General features: G+C 48.5%; 7 protein-coding genes across 7 annotated transcripts; 2 read left to right on the top strand and 5 right to left on the bottom strand.

Moving 5' to 3' along the window:
* Nucleotides 1-202: 202 nt before the first annotated feature.
* On the bottom strand, nt 203-2,846 carry ASPGLDRAFT_162596 (E1 ubiquitin-activating protein ubaB; the record flags this gene model as incomplete). The annotated part of the gene is made up of 8 exons (XM_022542516.1): nt 2,463-2,846; nt 2,201-2,371; nt 1,852-2,088; nt 1,665-1,789; nt 1,548-1,612; nt 1,042-1,497; nt 533-989; nt 203-479 (listed from the first exon to the last, which is right to left on the bottom strand). The coding sequence occupies exons 1-8, from the start codon at nt 2,520-2,522 to the stop codon at nt 203-205; spliced, it is 1,848 nt and encodes a 615-aa protein (XP_022405000.1). The 5' UTR covers nt 2,523-2,846.
* Nucleotides 2,847-3,841: 995 nt separating this feature from the next.
* ASPGLDRAFT_31483 (queuosine 5'-phosphate N-glycosylase/hydrolase) lies at nt 3,842-5,117 on the top strand (the record flags this gene model as incomplete). The annotated part of the gene is made up of 2 exons (XM_022544058.1): nt 3,842-4,649; nt 4,699-5,117. 2 exons carry the CDS (start codon nt 3,842-3,844, stop codon nt 5,115-5,117), a joined length of 1,227 nt encoding a protein of 408 aa, XP_022404999.1.
* A 128-nt stretch (nt 5,118-5,245) lies between these two features.
* Nucleotides 5,246-6,125, bottom strand: ASPGLDRAFT_41878 (uncharacterized protein). The gene is made up of 2 exons (XM_022545503.1): nt 5,487-6,125; nt 5,246-5,326 (listed from the first exon to the last, which is right to left on the bottom strand). The coding sequence occupies exon 1, from the start codon at nt 5,838-5,840 to the stop codon at nt 5,604-5,606; it is 237 nt and encodes a 78-aa protein (XP_022404998.1). The 5' UTR covers nt 5,841-6,125; the 3' UTR covers nt 5,246-5,326; nt 5,487-5,603.
* A 664-nt stretch (nt 6,126-6,789) lies between these two features.
* On the bottom strand, nt 6,790-8,207 carry ASPGLDRAFT_31482 (uncharacterized protein; the record flags this gene model as incomplete). The annotated part of the gene is made up of 2 exons (XM_022544057.1): nt 6,790-7,960; nt 8,023-8,207. 2 exons carry the CDS (start codon nt 8,205-8,207, stop codon nt 6,790-6,792), a joined length of 1,356 nt encoding a protein of 451 aa, XP_022404997.1.
* A 1,569-nt stretch (nt 8,208-9,776) lies between these two features.
* On the bottom strand, nt 9,777-10,941 carry ASPGLDRAFT_117736 (SDR family NAD(P)-dependent oxidoreductase; the record flags this gene model as incomplete). The annotated part of the gene is made up of 3 exons (XM_022539900.1): nt 9,777-9,934; nt 9,985-10,369; nt 10,426-10,941. 3 exons carry the CDS (start codon nt 10,939-10,941, stop codon nt 9,777-9,779), a joined length of 1,059 nt encoding a protein of 352 aa, XP_022404996.1.
* A 264-nt stretch (nt 10,942-11,205) lies between these two features.
* Nucleotides 11,206-11,590, top strand: ASPGLDRAFT_63239 (elongin C; the record flags this gene model as incomplete). The annotated part of the gene is made up of 2 exons (XM_022548631.1): nt 11,206-11,326; nt 11,403-11,590. 2 exons carry the CDS (start codon nt 11,206-11,208, stop codon nt 11,588-11,590), a joined length of 309 nt encoding a protein of 102 aa, XP_022404995.1.
* Nucleotides 11,591-12,103: 513 nt separating this feature from the next.
* Nucleotides 12,104-13,576, bottom strand: ASPGLDRAFT_31479 (tRNA-splicing endonuclease subunit SEN54 family protein; the record flags this gene model as incomplete). Its single annotated transcript, XM_022544056.1, has 3 exons — nt 12,104-12,546; nt 12,601-13,382; nt 13,458-13,576. 3 exons carry the CDS (start codon nt 13,574-13,576, stop codon nt 12,104-12,106), a joined length of 1,344 nt encoding a protein of 447 aa, XP_022404994.1.
* Between the last annotated feature and the right edge of the window lie 2,260 nt (nt 13,577-15,836).

The raw sequence follows: 15,836 nt of genomic DNA, 5'->3' as shown, positions 1-15,836 counted from the left end.
GATCGGGAGGAGATCTAGGTGCATATTCATTTCCCTTGGTGGGCCGAATTAGCTGATAGAAGACTGTTGGTGTTAAAAGAGTCAAGACATAAAAACCGTGATGATCCAAATAATCCATTCTGTTTTACAACAAAGCTATATGTTACAGAGAATAAAACTGATAAATCAATGGCTATCCAATATCAACCCCAGCATAAATCATTCAATCATCAATCAAGATAGCACCGCCGTCCGCCTCGTCCAAGACGATGGGCTGTGTGCCGTCGTCTCCATTAGCGGCCTTGTTCGTATGAATCCGTTTGACATCTGCATCTTCTTGGTTGATTTCTGTCTCCTCAAGTTTGCGCTTCACGCCTGTGGTGTCGCTGACGGTTTCGGGAAGGGTAGGAGGTGCTGGTGTCGGGGCTTTAGGCTTGCGGGGGATGTCGATGGCTTTCTCCAGGGAGATTGGTTTCTCTTCGTTTGACAAGGGAGACCTACTCATGCATCGTTAGTCAGTTGCTTAGAAATGCGTAATAGTGCGGCCACTCACTCTTCCGGAGCCTTCACGATCAATTCAAGATTCACACGCGGTTCATCATCTTCGTCAACAACAGTCAAGAAACTTTCGTCCTTCACACCCAAGTCCCGCAATTTCTTCGGCAGATTGTCTTCCAAATCAGGGTCGTAGATAGTGCCCAGTGCATTACTGATAGAGAACTCTTCTCCATACCTGAGCTGAGAGCGGAGCACATCTTCGACCAAGTTGTTCAGCGTAGCACGCCTTAGGTCGATTTCCACACGGCCCATTGCGACCGAGCAAACTGGACAGTTAGGATTAGGTGGTTTAAGAGAATCTGAATTGATGGCACGAGCACCGGAGCGCTCCAGGAAGACCATTTTAGCATTAGCATAGTCATCTTTCAGAACCTTCATGGCCTGTAGAACGCAAAGACCGGCGGTCATAGCGTTAGTAGTAGCGATGGCAGGGATAATATTACCGGCCATCTCTGTCATACTAGTCAGCATCTTCCGGGAAACCTAGATCTCGCGCGAACTCACGCTTCGTATCGAACTTCGACTTAGGATCGATTCCAAAGATTGCAGCTCGCAGGTTGGCAGTAGCCGCAACAAAGTCCAAGGTATCAACGTCGTCCTTATCGAAGTCTAGGATTGGATGACTGTCGCCCATGGCAGTCTCCTGAAGCAACCTCAGTCTCTTGCTCAAGCGATCCAAGCTGTCCTTGAAAACGACGAAGTCCTCCGCCAACGACCACACCTTCTGATCATTGCTAGAAACAGTAGCTTCGACCGATGAAGACACCTCCTCCAGCTTGTCGAAATCAAGGGACTCTGGTGGATTCCGGGTTTTCCACATATCCTCCATCCCTCTCAACCTTTCAATATCCTCCTTGAACACCTTCTCGAATACCTTGCGGGCGAATTCATCGGACCCCATGGACTGACGAATCTCCTTGAGGGCCTGTGCTTCTCTGCGCAAGTTCGCAATTTCCTCCGCTATTCGTTGTCAGTAAATCGAGGTGCTTTGGAAGCGGGACTTAACCTACCGTTCTCGGCATCTTCGGAGCTGTCAAGCTCTTCTGTCTCATCCTCGCTCCTCCCAAACAGCTCACTGAAAAGAATTAGAATCTCTTGATCGTGCAAACTTGGAGTAGAGCACATACGGGAAAAGGTAGCTCTTAGCCCAGACAATGCAGTGGATCGGCTGACTGGGTGTGCTCCGGATAGTACAGACAGGGAACGACTTCGGGACTTCCTTGGAATTGCAATCGTAGCATTCAGTTTGGCCCTGTAGATTATCAGCCAAACCGCACAATCCCCGCGCATCGCGTCGCATCGCATTATGCCCACCTTTTTGATGACCTGCACCTGACCATTGAACCCCGTAGTTCCGCTCTCAATCAAAGGCACGCCAGCTGCCAGACACATCCGGTTGACATAGCGCCGTGCATCGAGGTTGTCCAAAGCATTGAACGCCACATCAAAGCCACCAAACCAGTCGACGTTAAACTGGCTGTCCTTGATGTTGGCATGGTACGCTTCCAGCTTCGCGCGCGGCTGAAACTTGTGTGCCACTTCCTTCGCAACCTATACAACAAACGGCGACTCGTCAGACAAGGGGAAATTATACGGTTGCTAGGGGGAGAAGTCGGAGGGGGAAGGGAGGGGTCGACGGGGGTGGAGGGCGACGGAGACGCACCAGTGCCTTGGGCTTCTTGATGTGTTCGAAACGGAAGAGGAACTGGCGATTCAAATTGCTCAGGTCGATTGTATCGAGATCGATGATGTGAATTTCGCCGAACCCAGATAGGAGGAGGTTCTTGAGCAGCTCGCAGCCGATGCCGCCAGCGCCCACGAGCAGCACACGCGACTGTAGATCAGACAGGAAATATCAGCAATGCGATCGCGTAAAGTGGAATTTGCGAGGACAGTAAAAGAAAAAGTTCATAGCTAGGAGATACCTCTTTGATGCGCCTGGCGAGAGTTCCGACTGAGCGCTTGAGATAAGTATCTCGCGTCATGGTTGCAGGATACTCAGGAAAACGAGAAAATCATCACTTGGCAAGACAAAGGAAACGTTGTAGAGAGAGGTTTGAAAAGTTGGTGAAGGAGAGAGAGGATAAAGAATGACGAGTTGGAGAAGAAGTTGGAAGAGGGAAGAGAAAGAGCTGGGAAATCCGGAGATAGGCGAGAGCTCCGACACAGCTTCTACTACTGAGTTACTGTCTTACTGACCCGCCCACACAACTGTCTGTCTACTACGACTGGACTTATTTGGATTAAGAATGGATGACGGCAGTGAATAATCAAGGAACACAGGAGTAAGCAAGTAAGCTGCCATTCCTGACTGAGAACTGCCAGCTAATACCGGTCCAGGTCCGACCATCCCTGTGGATATCCAGACAGCTATACAGCAACACAGCCAAGGATTCACTTTTGTCTATACAAACGAATACCCGGCTTCTTAAGGATCCTTCCTTGGGACCTTTGCCAGCAGATGCGCATCTTTCCAGACACAGCCTTGAGTACAATAAAGACACAGCAGTGAGACGCCATGCAGTCCGGGTCTATAAAAAAGACGAAGATCCATGCACCTGCATCGGCCAGACCCTTCTTCTTTAGCCAGACCTCGCCATAACTACCTGCCCAAAGCTCTGGTGTTTCAGGAGACAATGACGGTTTGAAAGGAGCTGGTGGAGTGATGCTTCACGCAGTATTCCGTACAGATACCGTTTGCACTACTGACATGTCTTAATAGGTGGGATTCTAGGATCTGGGAATAAGCGACAGCATCGGCATTCTTGTCGTATCATTTATAAAAGCTGAGCTATAGCCATCCATGTCTCGTACCTATTCCCATGCTCTGACCATACCGGGATACTCACAGACCATTTCTATGATTATCATCTTCTGCTCGATAATCTAGACTCTATACCTCCGTGTCTTTCCCTTGATAGATCAATCCTCCCACATGGTCGACCTGTCTGCTTAGTAAAACAGTCGCAGACTCTTCTATAGTTATACAATTAAAAAAAAAAAAAAAAAAAAAAAAAAAAAAAAAAAAAAAACAGAAAAGGAACTGTTTCAAGATGCCTCATTTTCCTTGTTTGATGTGCCTCTTCTCTTCTTTTTATGCCCAAGAATAGTTCCTCGTGGAGAAATCTGTGGACTTAAAAAAAAAAACAAGCCTCTCGATCGCTTGCCGTGGAGATGGCCGAACTTTTTCTCCCTCCTTTTCACACCCATTGCAACGTCCTTTCAACTCCTGACTGCGCGCTCTTGAAGGCCAGTCAGCAAATATATCTCACAAAATCCACGCCAGTCGATGAGAAGAAGCACCATGTCGGACGACGAAGCGGATCCCGAGCTCCTAGCTCTCCTTCGCAAATCGCTCGGCCTCGGCGGAGGTGCAGCGAACCCTCGCGCGGCGGAAACAAAGGTCCTCGAGAACGCTGAATACGTCTACGACAACGCCATTGACGTCGCCCTGAGCGCGGGCAAGACTAAGGATGTCGCGGAGACCATCTGGCGCATGATGCTGAAGAAAGAGTACTCGACGCACACCTGGTCGGAGCACGAGCTACACCCCAAGTCCAAGGACGAGAGCACGGTCGATTTTATTTTCACTATGGACCTGTTGAACTTTAGTTTCTGGTCGGAGGAGCGCGACGAGGAGAAGCGGTGTGCGATCGAGTATCGTGGGAGGAAGTGGACGGGGTACTGGGGTTTGGTTGCGGCGCTGCAGAGGGCTTTGGATGAGGGGATTCCTATCACGGATCCTGAATACTGGGTGAACGAGGATGTGTGTACGGACGACGTGATCAAACGTGTGTTCCGGTCTGCGACGGAGGAGCAGATTCCTTTGCTCCCGGAACGGATTCAGTGCTTGCGCGAGGCTGGACGGGTGCTGTGTAAGGATTTTGACGGCAGCTTTACGAACTGCATCTACAGCGCACATTACTCTGCAGCATCGCTTGTCAACTTACTCGCAGAAAGCTTCCCATGCTTCCGGGATGAGACGACCTTCCACGGCCGGAGGGTCCGGCTGTACAAACGAGCTCAGATCCTCGTCGCGGACCTCTGGGCCTGCTTCAACGGCGAGAGTTATGGAGCGTTCCAGGACATTGAGAAGGTCACCATGTTTGCGGGTAAGTGCCGTCCTCGACTTTCATGGGACCCAGCAGCTAACGATACCAGACTACCGTATCCCCCAAATTCTCTACCAATTCGGCTGTCTAATGTACTCACCCCCGTTAGAAAGCCACATCAAAGACCTCAAGCCCATCCCCAGCGGCTCCAACTGGGAAATCGAACTCCGCGGCGTCAGCATCTGGTGCGTGGAGCTCATCAAGCGCGAAATCGAAAAGCGACACCCAGATGTAAAATCCGTCAAACTACACCCACCACCTTCGAACGAAGAAGCAAACGCTCTCGAGGACGCCAGGAAATGCACGACCCAGAAGCACTCGAAACACAAGAAGAGTGTGCAGGAGCCGCAGGTTTCCGGGATCAATGCGATTTTGATCGATTTCTTCTTATATGATACTATGAGGGAGATTGAGAAGGATGGGAGGGACACTATTCCTCATCATCGGACGAGGAGTATTTGGTACTGATTTCTTTCTTCTCTTCTTTCCTTTCTTGATGACTTCTATTCTGCATCATATACCCTCGTTTTTTCCATACTCTCGTTTTAATGGTGATTCTCTCGGGGTTTGCTTTGACCTATAGAATTCTCTTCATATACATACTTTTTTGCTCTGGCAGCAGGCTATTTTAGTGTCTGGAAAATGGACGTTGACAAACGAATATACCAAATTAGCAGGTGCTGTTCCTTCTCCATTCTATTATCCCCAAAGACACATCTTCCACCTCGACTCCTGCACACTTAAACCCCTTTCTTGGTCCAGTGTGACAGACCCCAAATCGTTTACACTGATTGTTTAGTACCTTTTTCTAAACTTGAGACTGAACGAAGAGGATAGCTAGATCTCCATGGGCTGGTCTGGTGCGGGCCAAGTCCGTCAAGAGAGGACTTCCACTGGAACACCAGCAACAAGAGTTAATCAACACCTTGGTCAAAGCAACCCGGCTGTAGGTCCTTAATCAACAGCCATGCCCCGAGTGTCAGAGTCGATCGTTACCTTACACCTTAACTGCGAAACTGTCGAACGGTTTGGGGTTGACAAAGCGGCTTCCGTGCAACGAACAACTTCCAGAGACTCCATTGTGCACTGCGCGGAACATGTCCTTTGTAACATGCTGTAGGTGTGGCATTGGTAGAGGGCAATGAATGCAGTGGTGCTGCCTAAGTGCGGGGTTCTGAATAATATCCCCATTGGGGTTGGCGCGATGCGAGACAAGTAAGATAGCAGGGCTATGGTATATAAAGGTCTCGAGTTTCCCCGTGGAAGGACTGATTTGTGTGGATTCTTGGGAGCTTTGGAAACTCACAGCGGGAGGGTCTTTGGAAGTTGATGGTATATCATTTTGTCATTTTGTTGGGCTTTCTTTCATATCAGACAGTGAAACACTATATTAGTACCCGATTTTAGGAAAGATATCGAACTTACGAAAGAATTTAATAGATATCGAAAAAAAGCGGAAGGCATCCAGGGTACTCTGAAGGAAATAACTGATGAATTACGGTTGTTTCAACGTGAGAAGGATGTTGGTAAAGAGAAGATTTCCCTCATGGAACTGGAATCGAGATTGTTAAAGCTGATGGATAGCCATGAGAGGACTAGGAGGGATCTGAGGGAATTAGGGTATAGTTTGATCGTGGATGACACCAGGTTGGAATTTCAGTACTGTCTGGTGGAGGCAAAGAAGCTTGTGAGGATGGCTAATGGCTTTTGTTGGTCAATTAGTGAAGGTGTTCTGGATTGTCTTTGGACGCGGAGCTATTGGATGATGAATGGTATAAAGGTGAAGGGGAGTTCTAATGGGGGGGGGGGTTGATGGGTTGGATGAAGGGGCAACATATTTGCAAACAGTAGGCAAGATAGCTATAACTAACTATAACTAGTTAACACCTAGTTAGTTATAGTGAATGCTTGTATCTAAAGGCCAATTTCATGAAGCTCTTCACAACAAGTATTTGGGCCTATGATTAGGATACCGGACTTATAACATGAGATAGATGGTCACAGGTGAGGATGTTTTCAATTGGCGGGAAGTTGGCCACAGTATCAATCCTAGTTGACACCAGGGCCCTGCGGAATATCAATTTGGTTTAGCATTATGGGTATCATTGAACTGAAGAATTAATTATGCCGAAATGCCGCCCTACGCACCAACCCGACCAGTCCTTCCAACCTGCTCAATCCTTCCCATAATATCCGCCTTCCACTCCAAATAATCCTCCTGCCGGTCCTCGCTCAACCAATCTACCCGATCCTGCATCATCGTCCCCAATCCCGGAAGTAGACCCTTCCTCGACGCATTCAGCAATCCACGGCCAGTCTTTGGTCGCTTCGCGGTTTCCCCTTCATCAGCAGCGCCATCATCCGACTCATATTCCTCTTCACCGTCTAACTCGCCGGCCTGCGGGATATTCTCGAACCATTCTTGTCCGTGAGCCCAATTCTGTTCCATGATGAGTGCAATCCACTGATCGACATCTGCGCGGTGTCGGCGCTCGTTTGCTGGGAAACCGAGACTGACGAGGGCTGTTTGGCGCATTTCGGAAAAGGTCTTTTTATCGAGCTTCTTGGATCCCCCGTTTTGCTCGTCATCGACGTCGACAGAGTTTCGCCGGCGGGCGAGGACGAGGAAGTAGATTGCCACGATTAAGGCGTTGATCAATTCCTTGAAATCCTCGTCTTTTTCCAGATCCCTTGCTGTCATGACCGGTTCTAGGAACTCCAGCATTTCCTCGTCGAGATCCGCGTCGGTATCATTGTTCGATATTTTCGAAATAAAGAAAAGAATGGAGGACGTGCCGGTGAACATATGCGGCGGAAACGTCTTTGATATAGGAGGTCGGGACCAAGTACTCGTTCTCGGTGCCGGGGTCGAGAGTGTCTTGCACACCGTCCGGATGGAAGCCATCACCCATCCCGGCGCGTCAGGAATAATCGTCGAGCCCGGAAGACCATTGGGTCTGATCTTCTTTTCCGTCCTCTGTGGTGTAACTGTACGAGACGGCGAATCGACGTTGCTAATCGCTCTTTTCAACGGCGTGGGTTTGCTCGGGGTGTTCTGGAGTCCGCGTGGCGTGCCTGGCACGGCTGATTTCGATGGTGTCCGGGCGAGTGTCGTTCTGTCCTTTGTAGGCGTAGATGGGTTCGATCCCGCGCGTGTAGGAGTCCCGGGTGCTGAGCCATTAGCCGAACGTTTGGCTGATGCTGTACTCGAGCCTAAAGACCGATCCAGGAAGCTATACAGCTTTTTGTAGACGCGCGGAGGACAGGGCGGATGGCCTAGTAACGGGGGTAGCCGGAGGGCTCGACCTAGCCTAAAAATCAAGAAATTAGAGACTATTAAATCAATACATTGCTCAAATAGATGATAGCATACCTCCGGCAAGCAATCTCAGCACAAGCATACGGCCGCGCGATCTCCTCCTCGGGCTTGAGGCTGGCCGAGAAGCTTCGCGATTGCGCGACGAGGGAGGAAGCTAAGCTGACGAGCTCTGGAGGGAGATCATTGGCGTGAGTTGGTAGTAGTGTGTTTAATGATTGCTCGACTGGTCTATTGTTCATTTTGTCTTGGGGGTGAGCTATGCGTGGTTGAATCGGAGGAGAATTGGAGATGTCCTTTCTTGTCATCTTTTTGCCTGAGTGGTAAGGCATCAATTAACTGTCAGGACTGTCCGAATACTTTTGACTACTAATTGCATTCTTGTCTACAACTACTTGATTCTATCGTTCTATACCAAAAAAGACGCGAATATCTTGCAACTATAAAGTTTCAGGGCTTGTATCGAATTGTTCCGCAGCAGCATGTCTTCCATTATCTTTACCAGTAGTTATCTTGCTCTCCATCTATACCTAGCAACATCTCGTAGAGTAGCGAACAGTCAGCTAATGTGCTGTAAATGGGGTAGAGCGCGCTTCTTGGCTCTTGAATATAACGGTACTTTCTGGTAGGTATGGTTTCCCCGGATGTGTGGAAAGGGCAGTGATGCTTGCTTGTATAGGGTATGCGGCTGGGGATGATATCCAAGTCAGTAGACATGTCATTGTGGGACTGTGAATCTCCAGACATAGCTATGAATATGCTGGTGATGCTTTTCCAGTGAATGCCCGTCTGTCATTCTTTCTTAAGGCGGGTTAGAGAAGCCAGTACCCTAGATGAGGGGAATGAGGCATGTCATTCGTATCTTGATAGCGTTGACCATCATTGGCAACAGAATGAAGCAAGAGCCTGCAGGCATGTCCCAACAATATGTTATTGCTTACATGGAGGTAGCAGTGGCGTGCATAGAAGCTTCAACCCGAAGTGAGGTCAAGAGAGCCTCTAGATAGGCAGGGTTCGAAGACTTCATGACCAATGGAGCACTCGGGCTGTACGACTTCCGATACTAAAACCATGCTTCAGCTTTCTAGCTGGAAAAGAGGATAGCGCCTCCCATGGGGCAAGGGTGGTTACAAGCCTTCGCTGCTACAAGAAAGAAAAGCTCCTTTAGAAACGGGCTGACAGGAAAATGTAACTGTGGCGAGGTTACAGGAGCCATTTTTGGGTTAGTGGCTATTGTGGCATTCGCTCAATCCTGAGTTTGTCTGAATCTGTGTAGCTCAGCAGGAATGGCTACATAAGAATGCACCTCCAGCAGAATATTCCAGTCGTATCTTTCTCAACTGTTTGTGAGGGCAATAGTAAGAAAATCGTCAATTTGATTTCATGCCGAAGAAGGCATCACCACTCCTAAGGATACAAGCCTTATCCGAAACAGAGAGTCCAAACTGAGGAAGAAGGATTCTCTGGGACTTGTTGACGAACACTGAGTCAGAAATCCCACCTTAGGGGTTGCGTACAGTTTTGGTGCGGAAGCAAGACTGGAATGACTCGAAGATGTTGTCAGCTAAGCTGAGCAAAGGTTTCCTGATGTTGGGAGAGGAGGTAATGTGTCTTCCTGTACTCGTCGAATCTGCGTTTTGTCTCCTGCAGAACCATCTCTCTAGAAAGAATTTGAGCGTCAAATGATATTATCTTTTCGAAAGCGCATCCCTTTCTTTTGCTATAGACGTGCTTCAGATGGGTTTCATGAGCCGTACTGATAGGTAAGCTACCCAAAGTACTGCATGTTCCAGACAACTGGTTGAGGGCAATTAAACAGCACTTAACCCGCCATCAATGTTAATAATGCAGTTATTAGCGTACTCATTCTGCGCCAGGAAGACGGCCGTGTCTGCGATTTCCTGCGGGTCACCAAATCGACCAAGCGGGATCTCATCCTTAAAATGAGTCTTTTCACTCTCACTGAAGTCTTTACAGTAATCAGTTGAAGCTCCTTTAATAGTTATGCACGACACTTACTGGCGATCATTGGGGTATCAATATACCCCGGGACAATAGCATTCGACCGGATAACCACACCCCGCAAGGAGCTCGCCGCCTCAACCGCGAGCGAACGGGTGAGACCAAGCACACCGGCTTTGGATGCAGCGTAGGGCACCGCGCCGGTTCCACCTTTGTGCGCTAGTAGGGAGGAGATGTTTATTATGCACTTCGAAGGGATTTCTGTGGTGGAATTGCGGTTCTTTGAACGGGTTCGAATTGCGGCGCGGAGCAAGGCGCGAGAGGTAAGGATCGCACCTTCAAGGTTTGTACGGAGAGTTTGGGATATGAAGTCTGGATCGGTTCTAGCGAGAATATTCGTCGTAGATATTCCTGCGGAGTTGACGAGGATGTCGACGTCTTTCTGTAGAGACTTTAGTTGACGTCTCGCCCTTTCAGAGGTAGTAGAAGCCGACCTACCATGCTCTCCTCCAACTCCCGCACCCATGGCCCAGACTCAGATACATCCCCGACAAGCAAGCTTACCCTCCGCCCCTCCGACAGCCCTATCCCCATAGACTCTTGTTGATTCTCCTCCGGCGCCCTGGTTGCTAGGATTTCATCACTCCCATTCCCAGTTGTAACTCCCTCTGGACACTCCCCTAATCGTGCAGCAGCATTCAAAAGCCTCTGTTGTGATCGACCAACGAGTATAATTCTCTCTGCGCCTTCTTGCAGAAACCGATCTGCGATTGCGTATCCGATTCCCGATGTCGCGCCGGTGATCATGCATGTGCGACCGGAGAGGCGACCGGAGGGGTTGAATCGGGATTGCCGTTGTTGTTGGTTTTTTGTTTGGTCATTGGAGCTTGTGGAAGAGGAGTAAGCTCTTTTGAGGAGGGACAATCCTAGAAACGGTGCTTGGATAGGGCGCAATTGGTGTAATGCTGTTGCGGTTGCTCCGCGGAGGCGGGGGAGAGATTGGAGATAGGACATTGTATTGATTAAACCATGAGCAGTAATGATAAATCGATTAATCCTTCGGGGTATCAAGAGTAATAGATATGTTCAAAACTATACAGAGGACGAACAGAGAACATTGTAGCAGAACCCATACCGATAAGGAAAGACGTCACAGGAATAATTCCGCCGGAGCTTGACTGAGCACGGGCCACATCGGAATAATCCATGGAAACACCGTTTTTCTCCAACTCTTTTCCTTTTCCTCCTCTCTACATACAAGCACAAGCGAGTAACAACATGTCAACACAGGCACAACAAGAATACGTGACTCTTATCTCTGGCGACGGCTTCGAGTTCGTCGTCCCGCGCAGCACAGCCTGTGTTTCGGGGACAATACGCCGCATGCTAGACCCATCCAGTATGCTCCTGACCTTTCTATTCGTTTACTTCCCTCGCTTGCTCTGTGACATTTGCTAACCACATATTACGAATAGGCAACTTCTCAGAAGCCATCACAGGACGCTGCGTCCTCGAAACCCTGAGCGGCGTGGTCCTGGAGAAAGTATGCGAGTACTTCTGCTACAATCAGAAGAACAAGGAGCAGGCGAATGTGCCGGATATGGAGATCCCGCCGGAGCTGTGCTTGGAGTTGTTGATGGCGGCGGATTATTTGGATACCTAGGTGTGCTTGGTGTGTCTGTTTACTGTGGACTGGAGGGGTTTGGTGCTGACGGTTGACAGGCAAGGCTTGCTCTGGGATTGATGATTTATGATTCGTATGACTTTTGCTGCATTGCATTTTATACATAATGGGGATTGGAGTTTGCGGCTCTATGCTGGATGGCGTTGGGTTTGGATAATCGAAGGCTACAGCCAGGTTAATTGAGAACGATGTTTCGTTCCCCGTTCCAATCTCTACTAGGATGCAGTGGAACATCTTGTTTACTGTTGACGCCATCAGAACATCTACATCCGTCCCTCGTCCCCCCAATCTAATTTATGGACGGGTGTTCTAAAGATGATGGCAGATTAATCGCATGACAACTCCCTTTTATTCGGTCCTCATCCGTTCAGTGGATATCAGGGCCTTATTCCAGGGGAGACATGCATATCTTCTTCTTATTCCATAGAAACGGTATCAACTTTTGTTCCGGGGTATCTATCTAATGCAAGTCATCACTTAGAAGAAAGAAACTTATTTCTTGGGCCGCGGCCGAAACCCTCCCTTCTTAGGACCCGGCGGCTTCTCCGCATAAACCTTCTCTTTCCCAAACGCCGCATCCCCAACTCTCAGAAAACTAACGACGCCCTGATCCACGACTGCAAGAATCACATTTCGGTACCCGTGCCGGAGACGCATGTACATCATGCGATCCATCTTCTCGCCGCGCGGGGGGTCTAACGGTGTGCTTTCGAGGAGTGCGCCGAGCTGGGATAGCGTTGGCATGGTGGTTTGGGTTCTGGAGTTGACAACTGCGATTCTGAAGTCGGAGGTTGGAGGAGCGGATTTGCGGAATGCGGTTGAGGGTTTGTAGACGTGGAAAACGACGCGGAAGGGGGGAGTTGTTTTGCGACGAGGAGATTGGGGTGTGACGGGGTCGTGGTAGGGGATGACGGCGAGTTTGCGGTAGATGGCGTCTGGGTTTAGTTAGAATCGATGCGTTTCGTAACGTGGGAGAATGGAATGCTTACTGTAACTCCGGTGTAAACCCAATCCCACCACAGGACCGGTAGTCGTAATCCCTGTCGAACTATTCCAGTTATGCAACCAATGCAGGAATCGACCAAAAATCCCTAGACCCTGCTGCGGCGCACTCTCCTCATTTTGCACCTCATCACTCTCATCATCCCACCCCGGCGCCCGAATAACCGTATACCCAAGCCGCCTCAATCCAGTATATACCGAAAACCGCTCCACGGACAACCCCCCTCTCCCAGTAAAGCACGCATACGCCGCCTGCAAACTCATCGGGATCCCCAAATCTTCTTCACCTTCTTCAGCGGTAGGTCCTGTAACTGATACCGGCCACCTGATATCCAGACTCCCACGTTCAATGAGATACAGCGCTTCTTCGGGTAACAGCCATACCCGGTTCCAGCGATCTGCCCGGCCCATTGATTTAAAGTATTGACCCTTGGGGTTGGGGACGTATACGCATGAGTCCGCAGGGACACCTATCCCTGTTCCTGCATCTGCGCTTGTTTCTTTCTTTGGATTTTGCTCCTCGTCGTCGTTCGTAGCAGTCTCCTTCTCGTCTTTCTCTTCACTCACGTTGGTCGCAGGCGGCGCAGGTCCATCGGGTGCATAATACGCAATAACTCGATGCTTGGGATGATGTAACCGCGGATGCGAAAGCGCATTGTGCATCGCCTGACGCGACGCATCGAGGATATCGGCCTGGTAGTTTGTAGGATTTGGTTCGAAGTCTTTTTCGCCGCGGCGGGGGAGGGATGTTTGCGATGAGTCGGAGGGGCTGTACGGTCATTATTGTGAGAATGGGCTCTTTTCTAAACTTTGCAACTGGTGTAAATGCAGCGGAGGAGCTCACAAGGCAAGGTTATTCAGGAATCTGAAGTCCTGCGTCTCGTCGGACAGGTCGGTTTCGATTTGCGGTGCGGAGTCCTGCGAGGCTGGGAGGTGGGCTGCCGCTTCGTCTGTATCAGCCATTGTTCTTTTCTCTTTTTTGTTATTTCTTTCTCTGATAATCTGTAGATATATTGAACAAATAGGTCCTTGGTTGAGAACGCAGAATGCGGGGAGTATGCTGAGTTGGAAAAGGAAGAATTTACGGGCTTATCGCAGCGGCGATAGGAATTCTAGTGGGCCGAATGAAGGCACGCCGGCAACAAATTTGGCCATCACCATCACTTACTAGGTGCTTCCTCCAGTTGAGTCTTACATTCATTTCATATTGAGCAGTAAATTCAGAAACAGATTAAATTCCTTTGGTCTGCGTCCATCGCGGTCTGCGGCACCTGCGTTCCTTATCCCAAGACCCATGCTGCCCATTGTAAAATAGCCCTGGAATATACCTCTGGGAAAATCTCGCAGAGAGCTTTCAGCTTCATTTGACTGGACCCAGAGCTCAGTGCTAAGATATCCGCGGCCTTAGACTTATTTCTTCATGACCCTCATTTGCCCTTGTTTGAGATGACTTCCATGCATTGTGTAATAAATATGGTTACGCTCAGGGCAATAACCGTAGGTGGGTGAACGTTGGTGTCATGGTGAAGACTGTTATCGCTCTCTGGGTCCTTTCAAAGACGTTTTAATATCATCCGAGGTCGTTATCTGCTTGCCTTCAGCGAGTTACGCGAGAGGTTAGAACGACCAGTCCCCATTGTGTATGTTGTCTCTGGACAGACAGCCGCTTTGCGTAAAAGTGCTTCCTGTTGAGGTGCTCTCTCCTTTCAAGTAGGTACTTGGTAGTTTCTGTATGTCTGACTTGGTAGATCAGAGGTGTGCCAATATATACCCACCCTGGTTGAGCTAGCCTTCTTTAGATTTTCTTTCAGGGCAATGCAATTGCCTTACCAACGCTTGGAGACCGTAGGCATGGTTTCCTAAAACTGTCTCAGTGAAAACATATATTCACCAGGATATATTACTATCCTAGAAATACGGCTATAGAGATTATGACGATGTCCATCTTACCACATTCACTTACAAATTACTCCATGATATACGCTGTACAGCTAAAAAAAAAAAAAAAAGTAAAATGCTCATGGAAGCAGGATGCATATGTTCATGTACAATTGCTGCTCCACCGCAGTGCATCCCGAATATGAAAGACTGCCCTATGGCCTGAGATTTAAATATGTATAAAGAATGGAAGAGTAAAAAAAAAAAAAAAAAAAAAAATTATGAGATTGCGCAGTGAATGATCGCAGCTCCTACACCGGTGTATATACCCGTCCAGCGAGCAGGTAGGGCTGTGACAGAGGAGCACTTGAGACTCAATTCCTCTCGACCATCCGTCTCATGACATTGATTATATGTACGGATTTTCCCTCATAAGTTTGCTTTCTGAAAAGACGGCTGCCTGGAACTGCAGGGATTCATAGTTATACGAAGTAGAAGAAGACGATGACATATGATTAGAGACACCAGAATGTATGAGTCAGAACTTGTGACGGCTCAACGGCTCAACGCCAGACAAACAGCGCCAACATATCAAACGATGCCATACAAGCAATATGGGCAAACAAGGGCTTAAGCCGCACCACACAAATGCCTATAAAGACCGTTCATCGCCTAGATAGATTTCCTTTTCTTCTTCTTCCCCAGATTCGATATTCTCGTTGTTAGGCTACCTAGTCCAGATATGAATATTATTCGTTTTATCTGCTAGTTTCCGAGCCCGTGACAGAACTAGAGTATAAGAGGGCAACATGGCCATATCTATAGCTCAGCGAGTATGTATCTAGAATGTTTCATATAGCTGCAAGAAGAGCAGGCATTCTGCTTGAGTACAAGCGGATATACGCCTACAAGAACCAGATAAAATAGTCTATAAAGGTAGTGGATATCCGGGTTTATCGAAGGCCGGGCAAGATATATAGATCCTCATGCAATCTACACTATTCCACCATGCGCGTATGCAGAGTATACAGACGTTCATGGAGAAAACCAACTTCTTCATACATACAAAAAGATGAACTAACATCACTATGGATAAGAACGACAAAGAGCAGTCTAGAGGTAGTGGATATGTGGGAAGGTCGGACAAGATAGATATATTCTCAACTATTCTGCATTCTACCTCGTGTATACATAGAATCTATAAGCATCGTAGAAGAAATCGACTTCTCCACATGTATATACAAGCAGATAAACTTATATCACTATCTTATCGAGTCATGTATGTATACTACAACACGGCCCACCGCAGCCCATATCGAATACGGAAGACTTCCATTTGTCCGAA

This window comes from Aspergillus glaucus, assembly GCF_001890805.1.
Source record: "Aspergillus glaucus CBS 516.65 unplaced genomic scaffold ASPGLscaffold_2, whole genome shotgun sequence".
NCBI classification, from domain to species: Eukaryota; Fungi; Ascomycota; class Eurotiomycetes; order Eurotiales; family Aspergillaceae; genus Aspergillus; species Aspergillus glaucus.
The sequence above is the reverse complement of the archived record's forward strand: the minus strand, read 5'-3'. Positions and strand labels throughout refer to the sequence as shown.